Source organism: Heterostelium album, assembly GCF_000004825.1.
Source record: "Heterostelium album PN500 unplaced genomic scaffold PPL_scaffold14, whole genome shotgun sequence".
NCBI classification, from domain to species: Eukaryota; Evosea; class Eumycetozoa; order Acytosteliales; family Acytosteliaceae; genus Heterostelium; species Heterostelium album.
In genome coordinates, this window is record NW_008805076.1 from 472,567 (window position 1) to 497,718 (window position 25,152).

At 32.7% G+C, this 25,152-nt stretch overlaps 4 protein-coding genes and 1 non-coding gene across 5 annotated transcripts; 3 read left to right on the forward strand and 2 right to left on the reverse strand.

The window, feature by feature from the left end:
* Positions 1 to 87: 87 nt before the first annotated feature.
* On the reverse strand, positions 88 to 5,399 carry pikH (PI3kinase; the record flags this gene model as incomplete). The annotated part of the gene is made up of 10 exons (XM_020581317.1): positions 88 to 408; positions 506 to 683; positions 769 to 1,145; positions 1,216 to 1,369; positions 1,451 to 1,826; positions 1,908 to 2,152; positions 2,238 to 2,691; positions 2,766 to 3,204; positions 3,282 to 5,243; positions 5,349 to 5,399. The coding sequence occupies 10 exons, from the start codon at positions 5,397 to 5,399 to the stop codon at positions 88 to 90; spliced, it is 4,557 nt and encodes a 1,518-aa protein (XP_020428104.1).
* A 503-nt stretch (positions 5,400 to 5,902) lies between these two features.
* mapbpip (putative mitogen-activated protein binding protein interacting protein) lies at positions 5,903 to 7,738 on the forward strand (the record flags this gene model as incomplete). The annotated part of the gene is made up of 4 exons (XM_020581318.1): positions 5,903 to 5,973; positions 6,133 to 6,373; positions 6,628 to 6,680; positions 7,195 to 7,738. The coding sequence occupies 4 exons, from the start codon at positions 5,903 to 5,905 to the stop codon at positions 7,736 to 7,738; spliced, it is 909 nt and encodes a 302-aa protein (XP_020428105.1).
* A 469-nt stretch (positions 7,739 to 8,207) lies between these two features.
* On the forward strand, positions 8,208 to 11,024 carry PPL_10548 (uncharacterized protein; the record flags this gene model as incomplete). The annotated part of the gene is made up of 3 exons (XM_020581319.1): positions 8,208 to 9,327; positions 9,501 to 10,850; positions 10,936 to 11,024. The coding sequence occupies 3 exons, from the start codon at positions 8,208 to 8,210 to the stop codon at positions 11,022 to 11,024; spliced, it is 2,559 nt and encodes an 852-aa protein (XP_020428106.1).
* Positions 11,025 to 11,690: 666 nt separating this feature from the next.
* Positions 11,691 to 11,763, forward strand: PPL_10549. The gene has a single exon. It is a non-coding gene; the product is annotated as a tRNA-Arg (tRNA).
* Positions 11,764 to 13,004: 1,241 nt separating this feature from the next.
* Positions 13,005 to 24,790, reverse strand: PPL_10550 (uncharacterized protein; the record flags this gene model as incomplete). The annotated part of the gene is made up of 17 exons (XM_020581320.1): positions 13,005 to 14,827; positions 14,888 to 14,977; positions 15,045 to 15,554; positions 15,622 to 15,682; positions 15,747 to 18,252; positions 18,321 to 19,441; positions 19,507 to 19,694; positions 19,880 to 20,324; positions 20,390 to 20,831; positions 20,911 to 21,208; positions 21,290 to 22,420; positions 22,482 to 22,796; positions 22,859 to 23,158; positions 23,226 to 23,519; positions 23,612 to 23,905; positions 23,980 to 24,264; positions 24,427 to 24,790. The coding sequence occupies 17 exons, from the start codon at positions 24,788 to 24,790 to the stop codon at positions 13,005 to 13,007; spliced, it is 10,467 nt and encodes a 3,488-aa protein (XP_020428107.1).
* Between the last annotated feature and the right edge of the window lie 362 nt (positions 24,791 to 25,152).

Sequence of the window (25,152 nt, forward strand, 5' to 3'; positions counted from 1 at the left end):
TTTCCTAAATAATATCCAAAATCAATATCTATAGATAAAACAAACATAATGATCGAAAAGCTTGTTGTTAGTTATAAATTATCATATTTAAATTGCTAAAGAAGTCTTACGGAAGAAATGACCTGTATCTGAAACCATTAGATTATCGTTGTGTCTATCGTAGATTCCAAGTATATATGTGGCGACACAATAGGCGGCACAAGATTTCAAAAAGATATCGATATAGTCTGTGCTGTTTGGATTTCTTTGACGTAGCCACTCCTCAATAGACTTGAATTTCGCTTGTTCTCTAACAAAGTCTGCCAATGTCACTGACTTTGGTACCACCTCTATAATACCCAAACCATTACCTGCAGCAATACATTTAAATATAGTGAAATGATAATCCATACCATTTTCTTTAAGTATCTATGTTAAAAATAATAATAAAAAATAATGAAAATAATTAGTTGATCATTTGATTCTTTTGAAACAATCTTCATCAATCATTTAATTAAATACATACTTTATCCATAACAGAGAATAGCTGTAAACAAAGTTCATCAGGTCTAACATCGTCTTTCTTAAAGATAATCTTTGTATCATCTGCACCTCTAACAACAGAGTTGAAAACCAACCAGAGTGGAGCTGCATTTGAATCTTTTACTTTACATTCTTCAAGTATAAATGTATTGAATTCTTGTCTATAGAATTATAATTAATTATTAGCTATATATATATATATATGAAGATTAAGATAAGGATCTAATAGCTATTATGTAAACTTACAATGGATGAGTTGGTAATGTAAATTGTTTTGGTATTGTTGCTAATCTTGTCTCTAGAATCTTTTGTTGTCTATCTGGATCTTTAATGATGTCGAGATTAATCTGTTTGAGAAGTTGAATGATCAGGTATTGCTGTAGAATCGATTGGCCCAATGATGATTGTTGCGCTTGTGAAAGACCAAGACCATAGAGTAGTGCTTCCATTATCAATTTATAACGGATTGCCAAGTACAATGTCTTTGGATTGTTCTTATCCTGTTGCATCTCATTTGCACACAGCCAAAACAAAGGACCACCTATCTTGAATGGATTACACAATGCTCTCTTTACCAAGAAGCATGATAATTGTGAATAATGTACACTTTCATATTTTAATGACTAAATGTGTAAATAAATAAATCAAGAAATTAGTATTTGTTTATGTTGTTAACAGTTAGATTATAATTACATTAACAATTTGTGGTAAATATAAAGAAAGATCATTGTCATCCCATGAATTGATTGATTCAACACCTTTCTCTCTAATTTTCGAATCGATGAAATCTGAACTTAACAATTCCAAACCGAATTTAGGATCTAAAGATGGCCAACCTTTTAATAATCTATATAGAAAAGAGGTGTAATAGATTGTTAGATGATATGATAATATAATAACAACAAATTTGTTAATAACTTAAACTTACTCATAGATTTCATATCTCTTTTGATATTCTTTAAGTGAAACGAAATATAAAATGGATGGTAGGATATTCGGATAACTATTCTTTAGGTAGAATCTATATTTCCAGAGTATTGACTTATCGTTGTCTTTTATGAACGATCGATGCGATCTCATGACACTCTCAATGATGATAATCTCTGATTGATTCGGTAGTGACGGTGCAATGATATTTCCGGATTGCGAAAAGTCGGGATCCTCAAAGTAAATACACTGACCACTAAGTCCAGAGAGTTGCAACTTCAACATTGGCGATGCCGTAATATTGTTTGGATCGATCTGTATCGAATTCGTCGGTACACTCGGATCGTTTGAAATGAACATCGTTGACTTTGTTGAAACTAAATAAATAGTAGCAATATAATTATATGTTATGTTAAAGGGTATGTATTGTCTATGATCAACTTGATTGATTAACTTACATGGTATAATAGGTAATTCATACTCTGTGAATATCAACTTCTTACCATCGAAACTTAGGAACATCAATGGATATTGAGCGAGCAGTGTTGGCTCGGCAGACGCAACCTTTCCATAGAGATTAGTCATTATAATACATTCTTTCGGTAGATCCACAATCTTTGTATTGAAATACAACTTTTCATTCCACTCACCAGAGATTTGTGATGATGTTCTACCTTTTCCAATGATAGAATCGCCATAATATCTATATAATTATTTATCATTGTCGTGTTAGTTTTAACTTACTAATTGTAAATGATAACAGCAGCAACAACAACATCAATACTTACATAACAAGTTCCACAGATAACGGTACTTTGGTTACATTGTTTTGTGATACTCCAAATTGACGAAGCAGAGTTTGAACGTTCGATACAGAGTTGATAGTGACTACCAACTTGGTATTTTCGACGCCTGGCGGTAGTGATTTCCTTCCTCTTATTACATGAGCACTTATACTATCGAGATCTTCAAATGCATTGACATTTCCAAAGAATTGACCCCATTCCCTCTCGGTCATTACATTCGGGTAGAATAACTTTGATTGTAACTTACTGTCGACCGTTGCAAACTTGATAGTCTTTCTAAATCTCAAACATTTCCTTACATATTGTAGGTCTCCCAGTACTATTGAGTGATTGAAGAGATGTTCCATCGATCCCAATATATTCAAACCGAACCGCTTTGGATTGTTATCGAAAAGATCAGGTCTCATCGATAGAACCGATCCAATAGTTTGATTAACTTTATAATAAATTGATTGATTGGTTGATTAGTATGATTTATCTTTACAATGAAAACATTTATTTGCAACTTACTATCCACTAAGAATTTAATAACTAAACCATTATGATAGATTGCCAACTTTATATCTTGAAGACCAGAGTTATTCTTTTGATAGTAGTTGTCTACGGTCACGGAGAGTAGATTTACTTTAGAGTTACTCTTTGATGATTGAATGGATGATGAACTACTGGCAGCAGTATGTCCGTTTCCATTACTATGACCATTACCATTGCTATGACCATTACTAGTACCATTTCCATTGTTGATATTAACTAGTACGCTGTCTCTCGGTGATTCACTCATTGCCATTGGATATGGTTTAAGTAATTCCGCATGTAGCTTATGATCGTTTGTAAACATCCATTTCGAAGTCTGTTTAAATAGTTTAGCCATCTTGTATCTAAACAACAAGATATCATCTGAAACATGTGATACTCTAATATCAGAGGGTATTTGTTTATAATAATCAAACTATATAGATAGATAATGAAATTATTAATATATTGATGATAATTTGCTAACTTTCAATATTGTATAGATCTATTTACCTCTTTATCATTGATTGACTTTCTATTGGTTGGTATTGATATCGTTTCAATTCCAACTAGATCCAGCGTTATGTTGAGTGAATGCGATGCAATGGTGAGTGCACAGATCCAATTTTGTCTTGATTCTTCATCGTCGGTACCGAATATATAGTTTCCAGTGCCAGTGTTTTTTGTGAGTGCAAAACAAAAGTATTTTCCATCGTTCATCACATTCAGTACGTGATCGGAAAGATCCAGCTCGCTTGCCGGTGAATCGTTGACAGTCGGACAACGCAACAATTTCTTTGAAGTCAAAATAAACCATTGCTTCTTCCAACCAACCGACGATCTATTCTTCTTGTACAGCTCACCTTGATGGATGATTGGTTCCAACAGTGATTGTCGTTTGAATGATGTAAACGATGGGACAAACTCGGCATTATTACCATTCGCACCACCTCTATAGTTTGGTGTCAATGAAGACATTGCTGGTGATTGCACAACAGTCAAATAATTATCATTGATATTATATAGTTGTGATGATGATTGTTGTTGTTGTCCATCACCTAAATCCATATATTGTCCAAGATTCAACATTGATGTAGAGGTGAACGATGACGATCGTTTCTTTTGTGCATTTATATTCGGGATTTGTTCAACCATTTGATCAAGCAGCTTGGTATCTATGTAATTTGTGTAGTTTCCAGACTTTAAATCACTGACTCTATTGAGATAATCCAACTTTTGATCGAAATTCGAAGTATCCCTGTATGCTAACTTTCCAGTGGGTGGCGTAACCGACACCAATGGTGCAGTAGATATATCAGAAGTTGACGGTGTTGTTGTTGATGCTGTCGTTGTATTTGTCGCTCTAAAATCTAAAGTACCACCTAAATTTCCATGAGAAGCAGTAACAACATTATTACCATTCTTTGACGTTGTTGTAGTTGTAGTATTATTGGTACCTAAAGTAGAACTAGAACTCGAAGTATAAGTGGATTTAGCAGGACTATATGAATTGAACGCCACTCTAAATTCCTGTTTGGTTCGATCAACCGTACTAATGCTAGGTTGTAATGGTGGTAGTTGAAATGGTGTTTGTTCGTTTGGATTATTGCTATTACCATTAGGTATATTGAAATCATCTGTTGGAAATGGTTGATATTGTTGTTGTGGTGGTGGTGGTTGATATGTATGTTGTTGTATTTGTGTTGGTTGATATTTTAATTGTTGTTGCTGTTGCTGTTGTTGTTGCTGATTTTGCTTATCTTTATATAGCTGATATGGTAATGCAGGTGCAGTTGAAACACCGACACCACTAACTCTATTAGATTGATAGGCTTTGAATGATTCCATCAAATCCGATTTCGACTTTCTAAACACTGGTTTCGGTCTGGGTGCGTGTGGATCTTTCGAGCTAAGATCATTCGTGAGTGGTACATAATTGGTTATTTGTGAATGCGATGAAATCGGTTGTTTCGTAGGTGTTATAGTTGCTCTTCTATTATTATTATATCCATTACCATTACTATTACTACTATTGTTGTTGTTGTTGTTGTTGTTGTTGTTATTTACATTGGTAGAAAGGTTACTATTACTATTACTATAGGGGTTGTTGTTGAAACTATTTTCATTGTTAAGTGTTGGTTGTTGTTGTTGTTGCGTATTATTTTGATAGGGTGTCGATGATGTTGCAATGTAAAAGTGAATTTCAAAGAGTAGTGAACCTGCTGAACTTTGTTTTTTGAATTGGAAGGAATTCTTTCGGATTTGGTCGAGCGAGAGTAGTTTGGTCCATGCCACTGACTTTATGAGATTGGGTTGGTCGAATTGCGGTGTCAATGAGAGTATCAATTGCGACTCTATCAGCTTTACACCGAGTGAACTCTGTGCATTCTGTACCACTAGAATCTTAAATTGTGCTAACGTAGTATCATTGCCAACTTTGAATTTAAAAATCGATTCACCATTAAATAAATGACACTTTTTAATAATTATAATAATTAATCATTAATTAATCCAACCACATTCATTTTATTTAATTTATATAAACAATCAAAATTATAATTATAATTTGTTCAAACTTACAATACAAGTTGTACTTAAATCTAATGATGATGAACTAACATTCGACAACATCTATATTTTTATTATGTCTGTCTATATTTATTTTTATAATTATATTTATATTATTATTTTATTATTCAATTGAAGTTAAGTGTTTGCTTGATCTTAGTAATTAATTTATATTTTATTATTCTTTACAAAACAAGATTAAGAAAACTTGTAATTATTGCATTTAAAAAATAATTAAAAAATCAAAAAATCACAAAAAAAAAATGAGATATTTACTTTTAATTATTATTCAAATAATTCAAGTTGCAAATATCATTAATATAATTAATTGTAACGTTTATAGATGATTTTCAAAAGGAACAATCGAATCAAAATGAAAAAAAAAAAAAAAAACGAAAGTTTTGATAAAAATAAAAAAAATTTAAATAAGTAATAAAAATTATATTTTTGTTTTTTGATTATTTTTTTCATTAATAATATAAGCAACAAGATTTATTTTATTTTATTTTATTTATTTAAAAAAAGATAGTTTAATTAGATCATAAATATATATATAAAAAGAAAAGATGTTGAGATCAAAAGTTATTCCACAAGTTTTGCAACAAGCAATCACTTCAAATGATGTCAAAGCTGTATTGTATGTTGTCTTAATATGATATGTTATAATATAGTGTAGATTATAATATAATATAATAGCTTATAATAGATTAGATAGGATCGTTTTCAAAAAAACAAAAGAAAGATTCTAATTAATATTGTTTTGTTTTGTTTTGTTTGTGTTTATAACAAAAAACAGGTTGATGAAAGATGATGGTTCATTGATTTCATGTGCAGAGGCACCAAATTGCGACCACAACATCTCAAAGATTGTCTCTGCCATTTCATCGAGTATTTTCACTACATATCAACGTGATGACGATTTACAGTTTCAATTGATCGATTGTGAAGATGGTAGATTCATGGTCACCAGAGTAGCAAAGTTATTATTATGTATATACAGTGATGCTTCAACTGAATTTGGTTTATTGAAATTAAAGGTAACTTAGATATATATAACACTCTCACAATTCAATAACAATAGCAACAACTATCAACAAACAACAAAAAAACAAAAGCGAAAGAAGACAACAGCACAGTACAGTTTAGCACATCAACAAATAGTTTGTTATGATTCATCAGTGTCATACAATATCATCACCATTTGGATAACAGAATAGTTCACTTTTTCACTATATCACTCTATGTTTTCAAAGCATATTCTAACTCATTAATATTTACAAACGAAATGTAGGCAGAGAAATTACGTGAATATTTAGAGGAACCACTTTCACAAGTTGAACATGTGTAATTTATATTTAGAAATCAATTAAACAACAATAACAAAAATAAAATCAACACTATAATAAATAGTAAACATTAATTAGTTAGATTGATTATACAAACATGTTTTTTATTTCGTTTGTGGCATAGAAGAAATGGTATGACCACAGTTTAAGTTCGAATCACAAACAAGATTTTTTATTTTTACTGAGAAAAGTTGAACATGTGTAATTTACATTTTGAAATCAATTAACAATAACAAAAATAAAATCACTTTAATAAATAATCAACTTTAGATTTTATAGCACCAGTGGAATCCAAATTACAAATTTATTTGCTGAGAAAAGTTTCAGAATGATCACATGTTCATAGCACTAAAAAAATTAATAAATAAATTCTTCTCAGATTTTTTAAAAAAAGGTGGTGTTGAGTTAGAAATGTGTTTCTTTAATGCATTCAGTTTTAAAAAACAGTAATAAAGAATGATGAAAAAGAAATATATACCCAAAAACAAAACAAAAAAATATAACCTACAAAGAGATGGATTCAGAGCAGCAGGTGTTTTGTTGTATTGTTTAACGGATAATAATAAAGTTAAATTATTATTAGCACTCAAAAACAGGATACAAGAAGGGAACACTGAGAGCTCACTAGGCTATCTGCCCTTTGGTGGAAAAAGAGAGAAGAATGAATGTGGCTCTGACACAGCATCTAGAGAGTTCAATGAAGAGACTGCTTTAATTTTCAATGAAAGGATTGAGGAGATCAAGAGCAAACTCAAAGAACCAATTCCTTTCAATACAGGCTACTTCTTATACCCATTAGAGATAAACTACAACGCTGAACTTCCACAACTATATGAATCTGCAAGAGAGACTCTAAAAAACAACGAATCAAAAATGTTTAAACATGTAAAAAAAATTGAAAGAATAGAATGGATAGATCTAGATGATATAGATAAGAAGAATTTAGCCAGTCTCTTCAAAAAAATGATAGGAGAAATTAAAAGAGTATTGACTGATAAAATTCAAACAGGGGTTAGAAATCCAATTGATATTATAGGCAACAAACAACAAAACTAGAATCTGTATTTGGAAGAACCTTTTTTTCAGTTTGAACAACATATTAGATATGTATAATAACTAGTCTTTTTCAGTTATCAATTAAACAACAAAAACAATAAATCTATAAAAATTATTATTTTCAAAAGCAAATCTTTTTTTTAACCTTTTTTATTTACTGGAATTAAACATTTTTTTTTAAGCTTTTGAAAGTTAATATTTAGCAAAATTGTCGTAAACATAAAATAACATAACAATCACATGCCAATTAAAAATGATTTTCACTTCATATATATATAGAAATATAATAATATTCTTGTGGAATGATCATGATTTACAGGAGAGAAGCTTAAAGAGATTCCAATATCCAGATAGAATCAATACAAAAGTGAAAGATGATATACTAGAGAGTTACCGTTCACTTTTGCGATTGGATTTGGTTTGTTGGCAGTTCCATACAGTGATCAAACAGCTCAACAATCGGTTGAATATGGCTTCATTTGGAGGTTGTGATATCGGTGTTGAAGTGGAGGGTCATCTATCGAGTAGATTCTGTCCAATCTCTGAGAAGATCATATCAGCCAAGTTCCCAATACAACCAATTTTTCCATCGGCCAACAGCCAGTTCAATCAACGACTATCACAGCAATGGACAATGAATCTACAAAGATTATCTATACCTCTGGGTCTAGCGCCATATATCGTTGGTAGCCAGTTTCCAATGTTGGAGAATATCTCTGTCTCTCTAGGCGAGCGAGAATATGATCTCAATTCAGATGTTTTCATTCATTTCCTCGAAAACAATCGACAGGTGAAACATCTCTCAGTGGTAATCTACGGTACTCTCGATGTACGAGCACTTCTATCGAAAATACCGATTCTGAAGAGCAGCCTCCGTTCGTTCAAATTCAAACCTAAAAGGTCTTTAACAGTTTCAAGATTAATTGCGTATCCGCGGCCGGCAATTCTCTTTGATGTCCTCGAGCAACTCGATCAATTGGAACACCTTGAGATCAAATCATTGGGAAATCCAAATATAGAGTCGCCTTTCGAATCCAAAATGTATTATCAGCGACTGGAACAATATGTAAAGACCGCCAAGAATCTAAAGTCATTCCGTTACAGTGAGGAGCTATCGACACGATCACCCAAGCTGGTCGATGCATTGCTACATTCGAATATCGATTATTTGACGATTGTCGACGGTATTCCATTCCAATATATCACAGCATTCCAACGTCCGATCAAAGAGATGATTGTGTGTATCGACAATGATATCCTTGATGACGTTCCACTCTTGGATAAGATCTATCCACTCTTTGATAATATCGAGAGATTAACCTTGGTTGTCAGAGGCTTTAACGAAGGAATTGCCAAGATAATTGCAACAGTAATCACCAATCGACAATCGAAATATTTATCAATCAGATTGTTGGCAATATCTTCAAATCCATCAACCTTTCATACGATATCTCTTGCCATCATTAATAATACAACACTCAAGTACTTTAACCTTCAAATGGAAACCAATACTTATAGCTTTGCAAAATTAAAATTACTAAGTGGATTGAAAAGATCTATATTACATCATCCATCTATCATTGATAAAAGTAATGCTTTTTCATGGTATTATAATATTAAATAAAGCATTTTAGTGTTTTGTTGATCTTTAATATTAATTAATAATAAAAAAAGTGATTAAACACCAAAAAAAAAAATAGTTAGCAACAAGCCGCCTCCAAATTTACTTTTTTTATTTTTTTCTTTCAACAGAATTAAATAGATTCAATGATTTTCACTTCCTATATATATAAAAATATAATAACATTCTTGTGGAATGAACATGATTTACAAGCGATTAACTTTAAAACATTCCAACATAAAGAAAAAATCAATAAAAAACTAAAATCTGAAATACTAGAGAGTTACCGTTCACTTTTGAGATTGGATTTGGTTTCTTGGCAATTCCATGCATTAGTAAAACAGTTCAACAATCACTTGAATATGTCTATGTTCAGAGGTAAAGATATGGGTGTTGTAGTAGAAGAGCATCTATCGAGTAGATTCTGTCCAATCTCTGATAGGATCATATCAGCCAAGTTGCCATTTCAACCGATCTTTCCATCCGCCATCAGCCAGTTCAATCAGCGACTAACACAACAATGGACATTGAGCCTACAAAGAATATCTATACCTCTGGATCTATCACCATATGTCGTTGGTAGCCAGTTTCCACTGTTGGAGAATGTCACTGTTTATCGATATACTATTAAAAGTGATATCCATTCTGATACTTTCGGTGAATTCCTCCAAAACAATCAGCAGATAAAACATCTCTCAGTGGTATTCTATATTTCAAATGAGATTGAAGAGCACTTATCGAAAGTACCAATACTAAAGAGCAGTCTCCGTTCGTTCAAATTCAAAGACAGCAATTTTATTTCAGTTTCAAGAAAGATTGCAGATCATCCAGCAATTCTCTTTGACGTCTTAGAACAGCTCGATCAATTGGAACACCTTGAGATCAAATCATTGGGAAAGCCAACTGTAAAATCACCTTTCGAAACCGACATCTACTATCAGAGACTAGAACAATATGTAAAGACCGCCAAGAATCTAAAGTCATTCCGTTACAGTGAGGAGCTATCGAGACAATCACCCAAACTAGTTGATACACTAATTCATTCGAATATCGATTATTTGACGATTGTCGATGGTATTCCATTCCAATATATCACAGCATTCCAACGTCCGATCAAAGAGATGATTGTTTATATCGACAATAATATCCTTGATGACGTTCCACTCTTGGATAAGATCTATCCACTCTTTGATAATATCGAGAGATTAACCTTGGTTATAAGAGACTTTAATGAAGGAATATCAAAGATAATTGCAACAGTAATCACCAATCGACAATCGAAATATTTATCAATCAGATTGTTGGCAATATCTTCAAATCCATCAACCTTTCATACGATATCTCATGCCATTGTAAACAATGTTACTCTTAAATACTTTAGCATTCAAGTTGAGGCAAATTCTAAATCCTCTAACATATTACAATTAGAAAGAGAGTTGATCAGTGGATTGAAAGGATCTATATTACATCATCCAAGTATTGTTGATAAAAGTAATGCTTTTTCATGGTATTTTAATATTAAATAAAATGAAAAAGATAATGTAAAAAATAATGTTTTCTTTTTTTTTTTTTTAAGTAACCGGAAGTTTGTTTGGATTGGTTAATTGCTTAGTATTGAGATGGTTTGAGGTTGTTTGGATTGGCTTGGCTAATTCCTTAGCCTGAGATGGTTGGGATGGTTGAGATTGTTTGGATTGGTTAATTGCTTAGTATTGAGATGGTTTGAGATTGTTTGTGTTGGCTTGGCTAATTGCTTAGCTTGAGATGGTTTGAGATGGTTTGGCTTGGCTAATTGCTTAGCTTGAGATGGTTATTTTGGATTTGATTGGTCAGACACAGCACAGGTATTGGTTTTGGTTCCATCGGTTCGGCGTTCTCGGTAAATGGGAAACTTTTCCTTGGTGTTCTTGTAGATTAGTAGGTGAATCTAAGAACTTTGATCATCCAATTGTTAATCTTGTTTCTAACTGAGTGCAAGCGCGGGCATGAAGAGACACCATTCCTCATGTTAGCGTCTAAGCAGGTTCACAACTCCTGCCTGTAAGAGGGGTCGCTGCCAGTTGGCCAAGCTGGATACACGTACACGTTCTTAACATAACAGACCTGGGAAGAAAAAGAGGTAGAAAAGGGGAGAAAAAAGAAAGGAGGGGTTTTGGTGCGACTTTACTAAAAAAAGTTTTTTAAAAACTTTGTAAGAGAGAAAAGAGTACAAAGTATTTCAATAACTACCTTTAGACTCCTAATACAAATAAATACAGATAGAGAGATGCAAGACAGAAATTAGAGGCCATAAAATTTTAGATCATAATTTCGGTAGTGGAAATCACATAAGGCCGATTAGCTCAGTTGGAAGAGCGACAGCCTTCTAAGCTGTAGGTCGCGGGTTCGAGCCCCTCATTGGTCGAAATCTTTTAATTTAAATAATACCGCAAGCGGTTATGTCCACTTTTTCAAAATTCAAATCTCCAATCTCAGTTCCTGCACATATCCAAGGTCAAAGCGCCTATGCTACGTAACAGCATATTCCGGCTGTACTCTCACACCTTCCCCATCAACCACAAGCGCACTGGTCATGTCTGTGAGTTTTGTGGTGACACCTTCACTGAACTATGCAACCCACATGAACATTTCTTCTTCAAATGCAGGATTGTAGTCTCACAGCAGTTCCTTTCCTTTATCAAACGTATATACCACAAGTACTGTAACTATAGACTTCGTAATTGGAAGCACTCGTGCATCAAGTTCGACGGTCCTATTTGTACTACTGTCCACTTCACGCCAATAAAATGTTATTATTATTATTATTATTATTATTGTTAATATTATTATTATTATAATTATTATTATTATTATTATTTGAAAGGAGCGCGCCACGTACTACAGTTCCAATGTAATCTAGTATTCAATACTATCTTGGACCCCATGAAGTTGACACCGACAGTAACTAGCAGGCTTATCATAGGTGAACACCGAGTGGTTTACACACGTACCCGCTTAGAATTCTAAGTGGCTTAAATACTCAGTCTGCCAAACCAAATCAATGGGAACATCATCCCTTTCTCAAAAATGATGGCCATCTCAGCCGGCCTGTGGCTGAACTGCTCCAACAATAAATAAATAAAACACGAACTGTAGGGTAATATCAAGCTCTACACCTTGACTATCAGTAATGGTAGTACAAGGATAATTTAAAAAAAAAAAAAAAAAAAAAAAAAAAAAAAATAACTTCACAATCGCTAATTCTATCTCCCAAGGAATAATACCTGCAATTTGTTGACTGATCATGAGTCAACAAATCTTTTTTTGCAAAAAAAAAAAAAAAAAAAAAAAACAAAAAAACTGTCGATTGCTCTGCAATAACGCGTAAATTTAAATCTGATTGGAATCTAAATCCTTCCAACTACAGTAGCTGCGTGTAGATGAACAACAGTATAAAGTGGTGTATATGGTTTCTTGCAATCTTGACTGAAGCTAGTGATTAATCTATGGCTGTTACCACCTTCTGTTCATTGAGACCGTTTTAAACTTTTTAGAATCTTTGTGGAATAGATAACAAACTCAAGACGATTTGATAATTTTTGATTTTTATTAATTTAATTTATTTTTAAATGTTTTGTTATTAGTTTCTTTAAAATTTTATTATTATTATTTAGTGAGTTGTAAATATTTTATAGAGTTTGCAGTCCAAGTGATTCTTCCATCGATGTTGGTAGCAATGAATTCAGGAACACCAGATGGTGCTTGAATGTAGTAGGTTGTAAGTGGGAACTTTTGACACCAATACGATCCAAATTTACATGAACTATCAACCATCGAGACATACACACAAAGATGAGGCATAGCTGGAGTAAAGTAAATACCAAAATCTGCATAATATCTTCCACATAGTTTTTGTGGTATGTTGTTGGTTGGATTTGACCATAGAACTTCACCTGTTTTATAGTCTTTTGCTTCAATAATTCCAGTTTGGTCATTCCAATTGAAACCGAAGTATGCATTTGCAAAATTCTTTAGAGGATTATTTTCGATTTGTTGGTAGTTTCCCCATACTCCAGGTTTTGACAAGTAACCATCAATAATCTTTGTATCCTTGATGAAAGAGAATCCCCAATCATCAGAACGAGTGGAGCCCATCCAATTCATTTGGAATGCGGTTGCACTTGCAACATTTAGTTTGCCTGCTAAGTAACGAACGTTGGCACCAACCACAACAATACCAGTGGATTCAAGTTGAGCATAGAATGGTCTTGTCGGTGCAACAGCTGGTAAATCTGATCTCCAGAGTACTATTGGTTGTGGTATAACTGCATTGTATGGATTCGAGTCATATACAGCAAGTTGACCGTTACTCTCCAATCTGATATATGATTTTCCATTTGTCAAAACACCTCCTTCATTGATAATTCTATCTTCAGTCTCTGGATAATACTCTTGATTGTTTGCAACAATGAAACTTCCTGGGATCATCTTCAGGTTTGATCTTTCTTGTAGTGATGTGAATCTACCGTACACCATTCTACCTTTGGAATTGAGGACATAGAAACCAATTTGAGTTGTTGTAAAGGCAGGTGCCAATCCAAAGTATCTTCCATCAAGCTTATGCGAATATGTACACCATGAAACTTGTCCACTAAGTGTTTGTGCACAAAGATTACCATCAGTACCAAAAACCAGCTTGCAATTTGTTGTTGGAACATTAGGTATGTTGTTATAATCTGATGTGTATATTGGAGTACCAGTTATCTGGATGTTGTCATATATCTTGAGTTGACATTGGTTTTTGTCCATTATCAAATAGTGGACACCATTGGTGAGAACACTTGGAAGGTACTCCGACTGCCAAGAATAGAGTACATTATTTGATCCTGTATTGTCAAGGACAATTGGTGCATAAACCAATGGATTGACAAAGTTTTTCTTAAACTCAGTTCCTGCAAGATTATTGATATAAGAAGAATGATATTTGAACCAAACAATTTGTCCATTGGCATTTTGGAGAACAACACCATATGGAATTAATTTGAGGTATCTAGCTCTAGAGTGGTGACTAGAGAGACACCATCTGGGACATGATTTATCAGAGATAACATTGTTAATGCAGAGATTACCATCGGGTTGAATAAAAAGTCGGTCCTCTCCATTGCAACTGCTTGAAACGTAAAGAGATGATGACACAGAGAAAAGAGTGGTTCCCATCGATGAAATTGTCAAACCACTTGAAGTCAATGATATTTGTGAGGTAATAGATGATCCAGATTGTATTTGGAGCTTTTCATTCAATTTCAAAACATTTTTAGTTGCAGACTGTGAATCTAGTGTTGGATATTGTCCTTCATCTCCATATGGTGATGTATATTGAATGGAATATGTTTTTGATATTTGAGCATCGTTGTACTTGATGGTAAGTGTTTTGGTACCAATATCAGATTTGAAGTAACATTGGGTTTGAGTACATTTCAAATTTTCACCTATTTTTAAATTGAATATTAGTAAATCAAATTAAATAAATCAATATGTCGATTACTTACTTCCGATGTAGTATTTAATAAGTGATGGATTTGGATATTTATTAAGAATATTATGGTATCCACCTGCAAAACTAATTCTATCAAACATTGCTGTTTATAAATATAAAGATTATTAGAATATAAATATTTTTGGGATTTTTGATTTATCGGGACTTACTTTGATAAGAAAGATCAAATTTAGTAAGTTGTATATTCACTGAGGAATATCCTGGATTAAAAATAAGATTGGTATTGAGAACACATTTCTCTGGGACAACCAATGATTGAACAATTTTCGACCATCCAATATGAGTGAGATCTCCCTGAGTGTAATATCCCACAGGTAAAGTGAGTGATGAACCCAATTTGTTTGGTTTTTCATAAAAGTTAACTGTTGGGAATATTCCAGAGTACATTGGGAGAGTCTTTGTTGCTGGTGATAGAACATCAAAATTGTTGATGATTGGCCATGTATTTTGATTCGGTGTTTGGATATTGATGACACCAGTGATTCCAACTGGTAATTTAAATAAAATTTGACCATTCCTATTGTATTGTTTGAATAAGTAATCCTTTTGAAGGTAGGTAAATTTAATCTCTGCAAAAGCTAATGAATCATAGTATACAGCAGTATTATAATTTGGTGGGACCAAGTTATCTAATTTTAGATTCAATGAGACAATAGATGCTATTAAATAATTTTTGGTTAGTATAGATATTCTATCAATATCCTAAATGGACATGTTATTACTTACAATATGAGATAGATAGTTTGGTTCCAGTGAGAGTAGCTGCACAATCATTACCATTTGTAGTCTTTATAGAAAAAATAAATTAGTATTTTCAAATTTAATAAAATTTTGTTGAATTAAATAGTTACAATTGAGGAAACCTGGAATTTACAAGTACTGGGTGGTGATTGACACATTTCATATGATAAAAGGTCATACTCACCATATGGTAATACCATTGTTAAAGATTGAAATGTTGTTAATGTTGCGAAACAATTGTATCCTGTGTCTTCAATAACACTGATATCTCTTTGGATTATTTGATCTTTGAGAATATCAAAGAAATGTGATGAAACTACAACGAAATATTTGGTTGCACTGTTGATAGTTGTTGTAATTTCATAAGTTGCAGGTGCATCAAGTGATGCAAATGAATAGTATCCATTGGAATCACAAGATGCAACATATTTGGCAACAGAGTTAACAGACAAGGTAACTTTGCAGTTTGTGAATACTTGTTCACTAGAATCTCTAACATTATTAAAATTCTTGTCCAAATAAACATAACCATGTACAAACGTAACTTTTGCCATAATTGTGTTTGATTTTTGATTTCCAATATCAACATAAGCATAAATTTGGTTGGTACCAAGTGCAGGCATTTCATTGCAATTGATTGTACTTTCATCGGTAAAAACTGGACTTAAACATGGCTTCCAATCAATTTGATTATTACTAAAGTAGATATTGGATGTTGCTGGTGCAACTCCTTTTGGAACAAAGTTTTTACCATAGATTGTAAATGAATTTCCAGAGTTTAAATAGTTTCCAATGGTTGGTACTTCATAGGAAATATATTTCAATGGTGAAACAATATTGATTGAGTTGATTGTTGCACTAACTGAATAATCTGCACCAATTCCAGGTGGAACCAAACATTCAATAAAGAATTGATAACGGTGACATCCAATAAGCTTGACACCATTGCTCAATTTGATATTGTCAAGTTCACTCGATGATATTCCAAATGAATCACCATCAAAAATTACATACCATCCTTTTGTTGGAACAATCATTGGTGATGTTGTTGGGATGAAGTAACCTCTTGATAAACTGAATGATGAAGTGGCAATCGAATTTCCAACTTTAACTTTTAATGGAATTTGTTTTGTTGGAATCAACATATCATCTGGAATAGTGATTCTTAATACTTCGGAACTGATTAATTCAAATGGATATTCTTTGTCAAAGAGGAATAGTTTGGTGTTTTCAATTGTTCCATATGATTTTCCATTGATCAAGATAGAATCTCCTGGGAATGTTAACAATGGGTCACTTGGAATAACCGAGAGGATAACCGGTGATTCATATGATACTCTTTGATTATTATCCATTGATTGAACAAATGGACAATTTCTAAGTTGAATTCCAATTGGGATATTCTGACCAGTGTATGAAGGTGTTATACAGGTGATTGAAGACTCTTGAATTTTAATGATGAAACACTCTTGGTGACCAATAAATGCTTGAATATCAGAGAATGATGAACCAAAGAACATTCCTTTAATTTCAACGATATCACCACCTGATACTGAAAGAAGTTTGTTTGTTGTTCCTACATCAACTTCATTGATGATTGGACATTTGTTGGTGACATAAAATGAATGATCATTGATTGAATTATCAACTTTAATAATATTATTGATATCGTTTAGTTTTGGTAATTCACAAAGCATGTTTGTACTGTTGAGAAGTTGTTTCGAAATGCATCGATATCCATTGGAAATTGTAACTTGGGTGGATGAATCGAAATGAGTTCCACTGATCGTAATAATACTATTCGATGTTGGTATGATGTTGTTGATTATTGGAATTCTACAGATATCGATTGATTCAATATTGCTGAGTTCTGTTTGTTTGACAAGTTTGATATCACATAGTTTCGAATTGATTGTGGCAATTAAAATACCATCAAATGTTGTCTTATCCAAAAAGATCGATTGGAAAGTTGATGGATATGCTGAATAATAATATTCGAGCTCGCCAAAAGAATATTTGATTGATTTTGTAGATAATTGTGTGTGTTTTATAATGTTGGTGAATCCAACAATCGACATTGGTCTGCAAATTTCATAATGTGTAATTGAGGTTGGTGAATATTGTGGACATATTTCATTTGTCAAAAAGAATCTAAATCTTTCTTGGAGGTATTTGACTTCGTTGGAACGTGATGATCCGAGCAGTGTCGAGATCATTCTGTTTTCAAGCCACATATCCAATGATTCTGTCAATTGTTCAGTTTCAAGAGTATCCAATTCAAATATTTCATTTGATTTGAAATGATTCGATTGTAAAAGTGAAACTAAAAGTGATGAACTTGCATGTTTGATTTGAGATTGAAGTTTGAATGAACGTGAATTTGATCCTCCATTATTATTGTTATTATTCTTGGTAGCGGGTCTGAATAAATTCTCAATTGCTGGATCTGCAGGAACAATTCTAATTTTGAACTTATCATAAACATCGACTGCTGATGTAAGTTGGAATGTTGTGAGATCTGAGAAAAGTTGAGCATATGTCAAAGGATTGGTGCTTTGAGACATCAATTTCCAGAACAAATAGGTAACTTTGGTAAATTCATTATCATTTACATCACTAATTGAAAAGATTTGGTTAGAATTTGGATTAAATTGAAAGTTCAATTAAATTCATCATTAACTTACGGTAGTGTGTTGATTGTATTCTTGGATTTAATTGGAATTGTAAAAGTAATGCCTAAAAGATCTGGTGTTGGAAGTGGAGGAGTAGCAATGTTGGTTGGAGTTATTATTCTCATATGAATGAATTTCGATGCGACCAATAATACAGCATTTCCCAATTGATCATTGTTGTCTGAAATTGTTGGGTATCTAGTAACACTCATTAATCTTTGAGTCAATAGATAGTAAACCAATACTAAATCATCTGGAATATTCGAAGTTTGTGAATAAATATATGGATATCTATATTGAGATGCTGTGCTGAGTGTTGGATCAATGATGATATTGTATCTTGATGTATCGCCCATTGCGGTTTGGAACTTTTTGGTGAAAGCAATTGTTCTAAATTCAATATTGGTTGTTCCAGTCAAATCATATTCTCTTGTGTTTGCTTGGGGATTGGAACGTCTTGCATCACTATTTCCGTTTAATTGAGTTGGTTGATTGTCAACAAAGACTGCGTTGGCTCTAGTATAGGTGATAATTGAGGCTTCAGCTTTTTGATCAAGACATTGTCTGACCTCATTTGATATCTGAGCTGTTCGATCGTTGGTACATGTATGAAGTGTATTGATTGAAGTGATGGTTGCTCCAGTAACATCTAATGCTTTGTATTCAACTGTTAAATGTGTTGGTTCACAATAAGTCTTCAATGACCTGGATTGGAGTGGTGTTGTCGGTGTCCATAGGTAACTTGATACATATGGTTTAAGTTGGGAGACCTCCTCTTCATTTGTGTTCTGAGCATCTGTTGTATATGGTGATGTTGTTCTTACAATTCTGATTTGTCTCGTGATATCATGAGTTGGGGTGGCCGCGGTGATTGTGAGTGTTTGTAAAGGAATTTCAGGGATAAAGTGATGTCCGTTTCCTTTCTTGACTAAAAGTTGAACTTGACCAACAAAGTTTGGAACATTGATCCTAATTATTTGATCAACTAAATGTGAAATAACTCTACTACGAAGTTTATACTTTTCACTCTCATCTGTACCTGCAATTTTGACTGAATATGATCTAATAAAACTATGCATCTCACGTGAAAGTTTTTCGTCTTCAAAACATGTGCAACCTCCACCTCTATGTGGCTACATCATTAAATTATTAATGTTAGAGAACTTAATATCAGTTTAATTAAAAGAATCAGTCATACCTGGAGTGCATGTCGATTTGATTCTCCAAAACAAATTGTTGGATTTGGTACATCATATGGGAACATGTCGATCATAAATTTCGAGTGATCTTGTTTATATCCTGAAAAAGATAGGTTTGGCCAATCATTTGCTGGTGTGACAGGAGTTCCAAGTGCATCTCTTCTTACCAAGAGTTCAGAGGTTAATTCTATTTAAAGTGTTAATGATTGATCGTAAAAGTGATTTATAATTTTTGGTCAACTTACGAAGAAAACCAACTTGAGCAAGGGTTGCAACTTGGTACAAAGGTATCTGAGCACCTCCCACTAAAATCGGAATGGATATTTATTGTTAGCTCTTTTGCATTGTATTGACTTGGAATGTAGTACTTACTGTGATAAGTGGCGACAAAGAATTTTCTTTTATAGTAAACTGAAGCAATAACTTCATAAATATCAACACCGTCAAATTGTGGTGTTCCCGGTTTTTGGACTAGCTCCCAAGGTAATAATGGATTGATGAATTTATAATTATGTCTACCTCTTGTTGACAAAATATTTTTTTCCAAAGCTGGAATTTCAATATTAGTTTTAGCGAATGATTTGATGACTTTGGAAACTAATGGTTTTTGAAGACCTTTGATTCTATGTTCAATCATCCAATAGCAATGATCCTGTAAATTTTGATATCTTTGAATTGGAAAATCATAATTTAATTTTTCAATTTCAATATCAGTCAAAGTATTCGCTTGTAACCTTTGCATGAAATTAGCATTTCTATTAGTCGCGATATCTGCCCGTCTTTGATCATAGATTGCTTGTATTCTATTGGTACATTGCTAAAGTTGAAGAATTGATTATTTAATATAAATAAAATAAATATACATTCAAATGAATTGCTTACAGTTGTATAGAATTGAGATCTAGTATTAAATGTAGGTACATTGGTGATTCTATAGAGGTCAACACATGGAATATTTCCACGACACATGACTGTGTTCGCTGGTATTCTTTGTCCATTTTGGTGGTTACTCATATATACCTTGTTTTTCACCATTGTATCAATAACATCAGAGAGATCTTCAAAGTTGTAACAAAAGAAATTCTGTCCTGGATCTGCTTTACCAAGCCACTTGTATAGATTAACACCGGTTTGAGTGAAATGTTCATAGAAATCTGTTTTTTTTGTGGGAAAAAGTGGATTTGTATGTGTGACATGAATTCCTTTGGCAACACCATCCTCGATATCATAAATAACAAATCCTTTGGAATGAGCAAATAAATATGCATTATCTATTGGCTCTCTTCCACCTGTTTGTGTTCTTGGACCTGTTTGGTCGTTCCAACTGGACGAGTTCAAAAGATTTCTCATTCATTAATAATTTTGAATCATTTATAGCTTGTTTTGGTAATGAATATACATACACGTAATAGTAGGAGTTGGTTGTACTCAATTGTTTAAAGGTGGCTGCAAGTGGTGAAAGTTTTTGGTTTAGGTCGATATTATAATTTTTATCTGGATTTTTTACATAATCTCCTTCTGGTGTGAGATGATCCCTCATAATCATACTATCCATTGATTCATCGGTGTATAAATAACTGTTGGTTGTATCTTTGTTAAAATTTTTGGCTGTGTGTTGTAATTTATAGGTGAACCACCATGAAACTGGTTTATTATTATATTGATTAATTGGTCCGTCTGCTTGTCCCAAGCATGAAATACCTTTTAAAATAAAAAATAAAAAAAAAGAAATAAAAATGGTTAATATATCATGTTTATTATTATTCAGTATTTGTTGCTTACCATAGTTATTGAAATAAATTCTCTCTAATGAATAAACGGATAGAGTTGGATCGAATACTTGAATCAAATATTTTCCACTTGCGTGACCTGCTGGTTTGGTACATGATTTTTGGAACTGATTATTACCAAGTGCAGTCTCGGGATCACAAGTGAGAGCAATCGTTACACCAGAAAGTTTAACAAGTCTGATTTGAACAGCTGTTGAGTCACCTTTGGTATAGGAAATCGTCAATCGATCATCATTATATTTTGAACCAAATAATGGTGTTGCATTTATGATTCTCGGAACTCTAAATTGAAGAATTTGATTGGTGATTGTTCTGCCTCCAACGGTGTATCGAAGTGCTCTTGCGTCTAAATCAGTGGTCTTTGGTTCTGGGAGTGAACATATCATCGATTGTTTGAGTGGAGCTGTTGGATTGATGAGAAGACATCCACTTTCTTTGATATTCTCAAGATCAGCACTCACTGTGAATGAATGTTCTGAAGGGAAAGTAATTTCATTGTTGGTAAAAGTGACACCAATCACTTCGATTTCAATGAATTCTCTTGGTGGACTGGGTGGGAATGTGTTTGTTGTTGGATTTAATCCAAGAGTACTTGATGTGATTGAGTAGACTGGTTTTACTCTCTTGGCTTTGTCGATTTCATACTCCTCAGTTCCAATTGTGAGAGTAAATGTATTGTAGTCGAATTCTCCTTCGACCACAATAGTGCAAATCGAATCGGCATGACCAACATATATACCATCTACATCATAGTCGGTTATAAGCTCTTCATGAGTAAGAGGATCTACCTCAAACATTGTAACTGTATTTGCAGTATGGCCACTATAAACACCAACGAACGACACCGAGAATAGATCTGGTGAATAATTAACAGTTTGTTTATCGATGAGCATTCTCATTCTCTGGGTTGCAGTGTCATAGTTTAATACTCTTCCAGTTACATATAAATCGTTGGCAATTCCATCTCTTTTGATAGTTAGAACATGGTCAAAAGGTAGTGCTGCATCACCAATTGAAAGAGATTCAATACGATTAAGTTCTACTCCATTTAGCATTCTAAAGTATCCTCCATAAGTACTTTGGATAGCATTAGCCAAGAGACTTTGAACATCAAATACAAGTCCTGAATTGAAATAAATTAGTTTTGTGAAACAATAATACATAAATGATTATATGATAGTTACCAGTGTATTTGAATTTGAGAGTGGAATCAATTGTCTTGATAAAACCTGGTTTGGCACTGTTTGGATCAAATACAATTGAAATCGGGAATTCAGTTGGTAGATTGCTCAATGATAAATCTTGGATACCACTACATTTGATTGGAGTTGGTGCAGAAGTTGTTTCTGGAGCACAATTCAAGTTGTAGGTTCCAATTTTAATCAAATAATCTTGTTTCTCTGGGAAATCTGTGAGATCAAAGATAATGGATTTACTGGCTGCGTCATCCAAGAAGTAAAATGAAAGTGTATTATCATCTTTGGCCTTGATTGTCGGTGCTATTATAGATCATTAATAATCAATTTATCAAAAATATTTATAATTGATTAATGATAGTTACCAAGTAATTTCATTTCAATATCGGGTTTAACTTGATATGAATGTACAACAACAGTTCCATCATTCGAGGTTAGACTCTTCTCAACAAAGAACTTGATTGTTTGATCACCAACCAATGCAGTACTAACAATTTCAATTGAAAGAGTATTGTCTACAATCTGGAAGTCATTGGTATTCAAAGCGATATCATTCAATGTAATCTTGTTTATGATTTCCAAGTTTTTACCTTTGAGTGTACTTATTGAATGTCCGGTTTTAATAATCTTAATTGATTGAGTTGGTGTCAAATCAAATTTAGGATCTGTATGAAATTAAAAGATTAAATTAGATATTGACTCTTTAAGAAAGATAATCTAAAATTTACATACAATTAAATATATAGGTATATTCAGTTGGGTAGTCTCTTCCATACATCTTTGTATTGATTTTATACTCCCAAACAGGTGGATTTGTAGCATCTGGGAAATACAAGAGTGAAAGACATTCGTATTGGTCCAATGTCGATGGTGGGACAGCTGCTTTATATTGACATTTCAGTTTTATATCACTTGTACCAAAGAAAACAGATCCAGATGGGTCAATATGCTCACCTTCAATCACAAACTTTACATCTCCTGTCATAGGACCCGAAATATCAAGTCCCATACTTGAGAAACTCGGAACTAATAAATAAATAAAGAAGAGAGAAACACAGAGTTGTAAATAAAGCGATCATTTAAAAGATTCTTTATCTATAAAACAATTTGATAATTACCAAAAAAGTTATACTTTTGTGAACCAGTAATAGTTTTACCAAGTACATTGATGTAAGCATTGACAATACCTGAAGGGAAGTTGGTTGGGACATCCAAAGAACATTTGATTTGATTATCATCTTTCGAAAGTTCTTTAACAGTACACTTTACAGTTTTAGATTGATCTTCATTAATAAAGTTCACTTCAACCTGATCGGGTTTAAGCCTTGAAATGAGTGAATCAGTCTTGATAATAATGGCATCATATGATAGATGTGAATTTAAAGAGAGTTCCGTTGTTGGGATGATTTTTGCTAAAAAATTATAAAAAAAAATAATTAAAATTAAAATTACAAAAAAAAAATTTAATCAAATTTGATGAACTTACGAAGTGCTGTGATTGTGAATGGAAAATTTCTGTTGTGCGAATCAGCATATTCAAAATTAAAAAAATAACTTCCAAATGGAACTACTTGAGTGGTGGTACATTCGATTTCATCTTTTGAAATGACTGCCGTGATTAAACATTCAAACTTGACAACTGGTACACCTTGGGGAATACGGACTAGAGTTATCTTTGGAGCATAGTTTGGAAAATGGAGAGAATAACCTTTAAACTTGAAGGTTTTTGTTCCTTCTAGAATCACAAGATCATCATAAATGATAGAAGGATCTTTATTCAGTAAAAAATTTGAAATATTAGAAAATCATTTTCAACACATTTTTGAATAAAAAGATATACATACTTGTGAATTGCAATAAAAAGGATTGTGGTGGGTTCACTGTTGATTGATCAAGATGACAAGAGAGTAACTATTGGAAATTGATGATTTACCTCTTTTGAGTGGACGGGTTGACTTCATGAATGACATGATTACTACATCACTACCATCACTACCATCACTACTATCACTACTACCATCATCATCATCAATGTCAAATTCTACTCTCAGATTGGAAATTTTGTAAACCACTACATTAGTACCAACTCTTTCAACAAAAGTACATGGTTTAACATTAGTTCCATCTTCAGCAGTAACCTTGAATTTATCCTTGTCAAAAGCATATCCATCTGGAAGTCTGATCGACACCCTAAAACCATCTTGATAGATTTCATTATCAAATTCGAATTTTACCGGATCAGTTGTCCAAACAACAACGATAAATGATAAAAATAATAATATTATTATTTCTTTCATTTTTTATTTTATAATATAGAATTTGAATTATTTTTTATATATTATATAATGAAGATTTGTAAATGATTAAAAAACTATTGTATTTTGTAAAGTATGAATTAAAATAAAACGAGTGATTGGTTAACTATTGAAAGTAATTATTATTTTAAATGACCAAGCAAATTTAGGCGATTAACCAGTGAAAAATAAGATTATAATAGTATTGAATCCCATTCCCTAAAAGTTATAGCAAAGGTTTTCTTCGGTTAATGAAAAGAATGAGGGACCAGTGAAAAACCAAAATAGTAAACTCTGTGGTGAAGGTTTGATCGCAAATAAAAGATCTCGTTTTTGTCAAAAAAAACAAAAAAAAAAATTGGTCA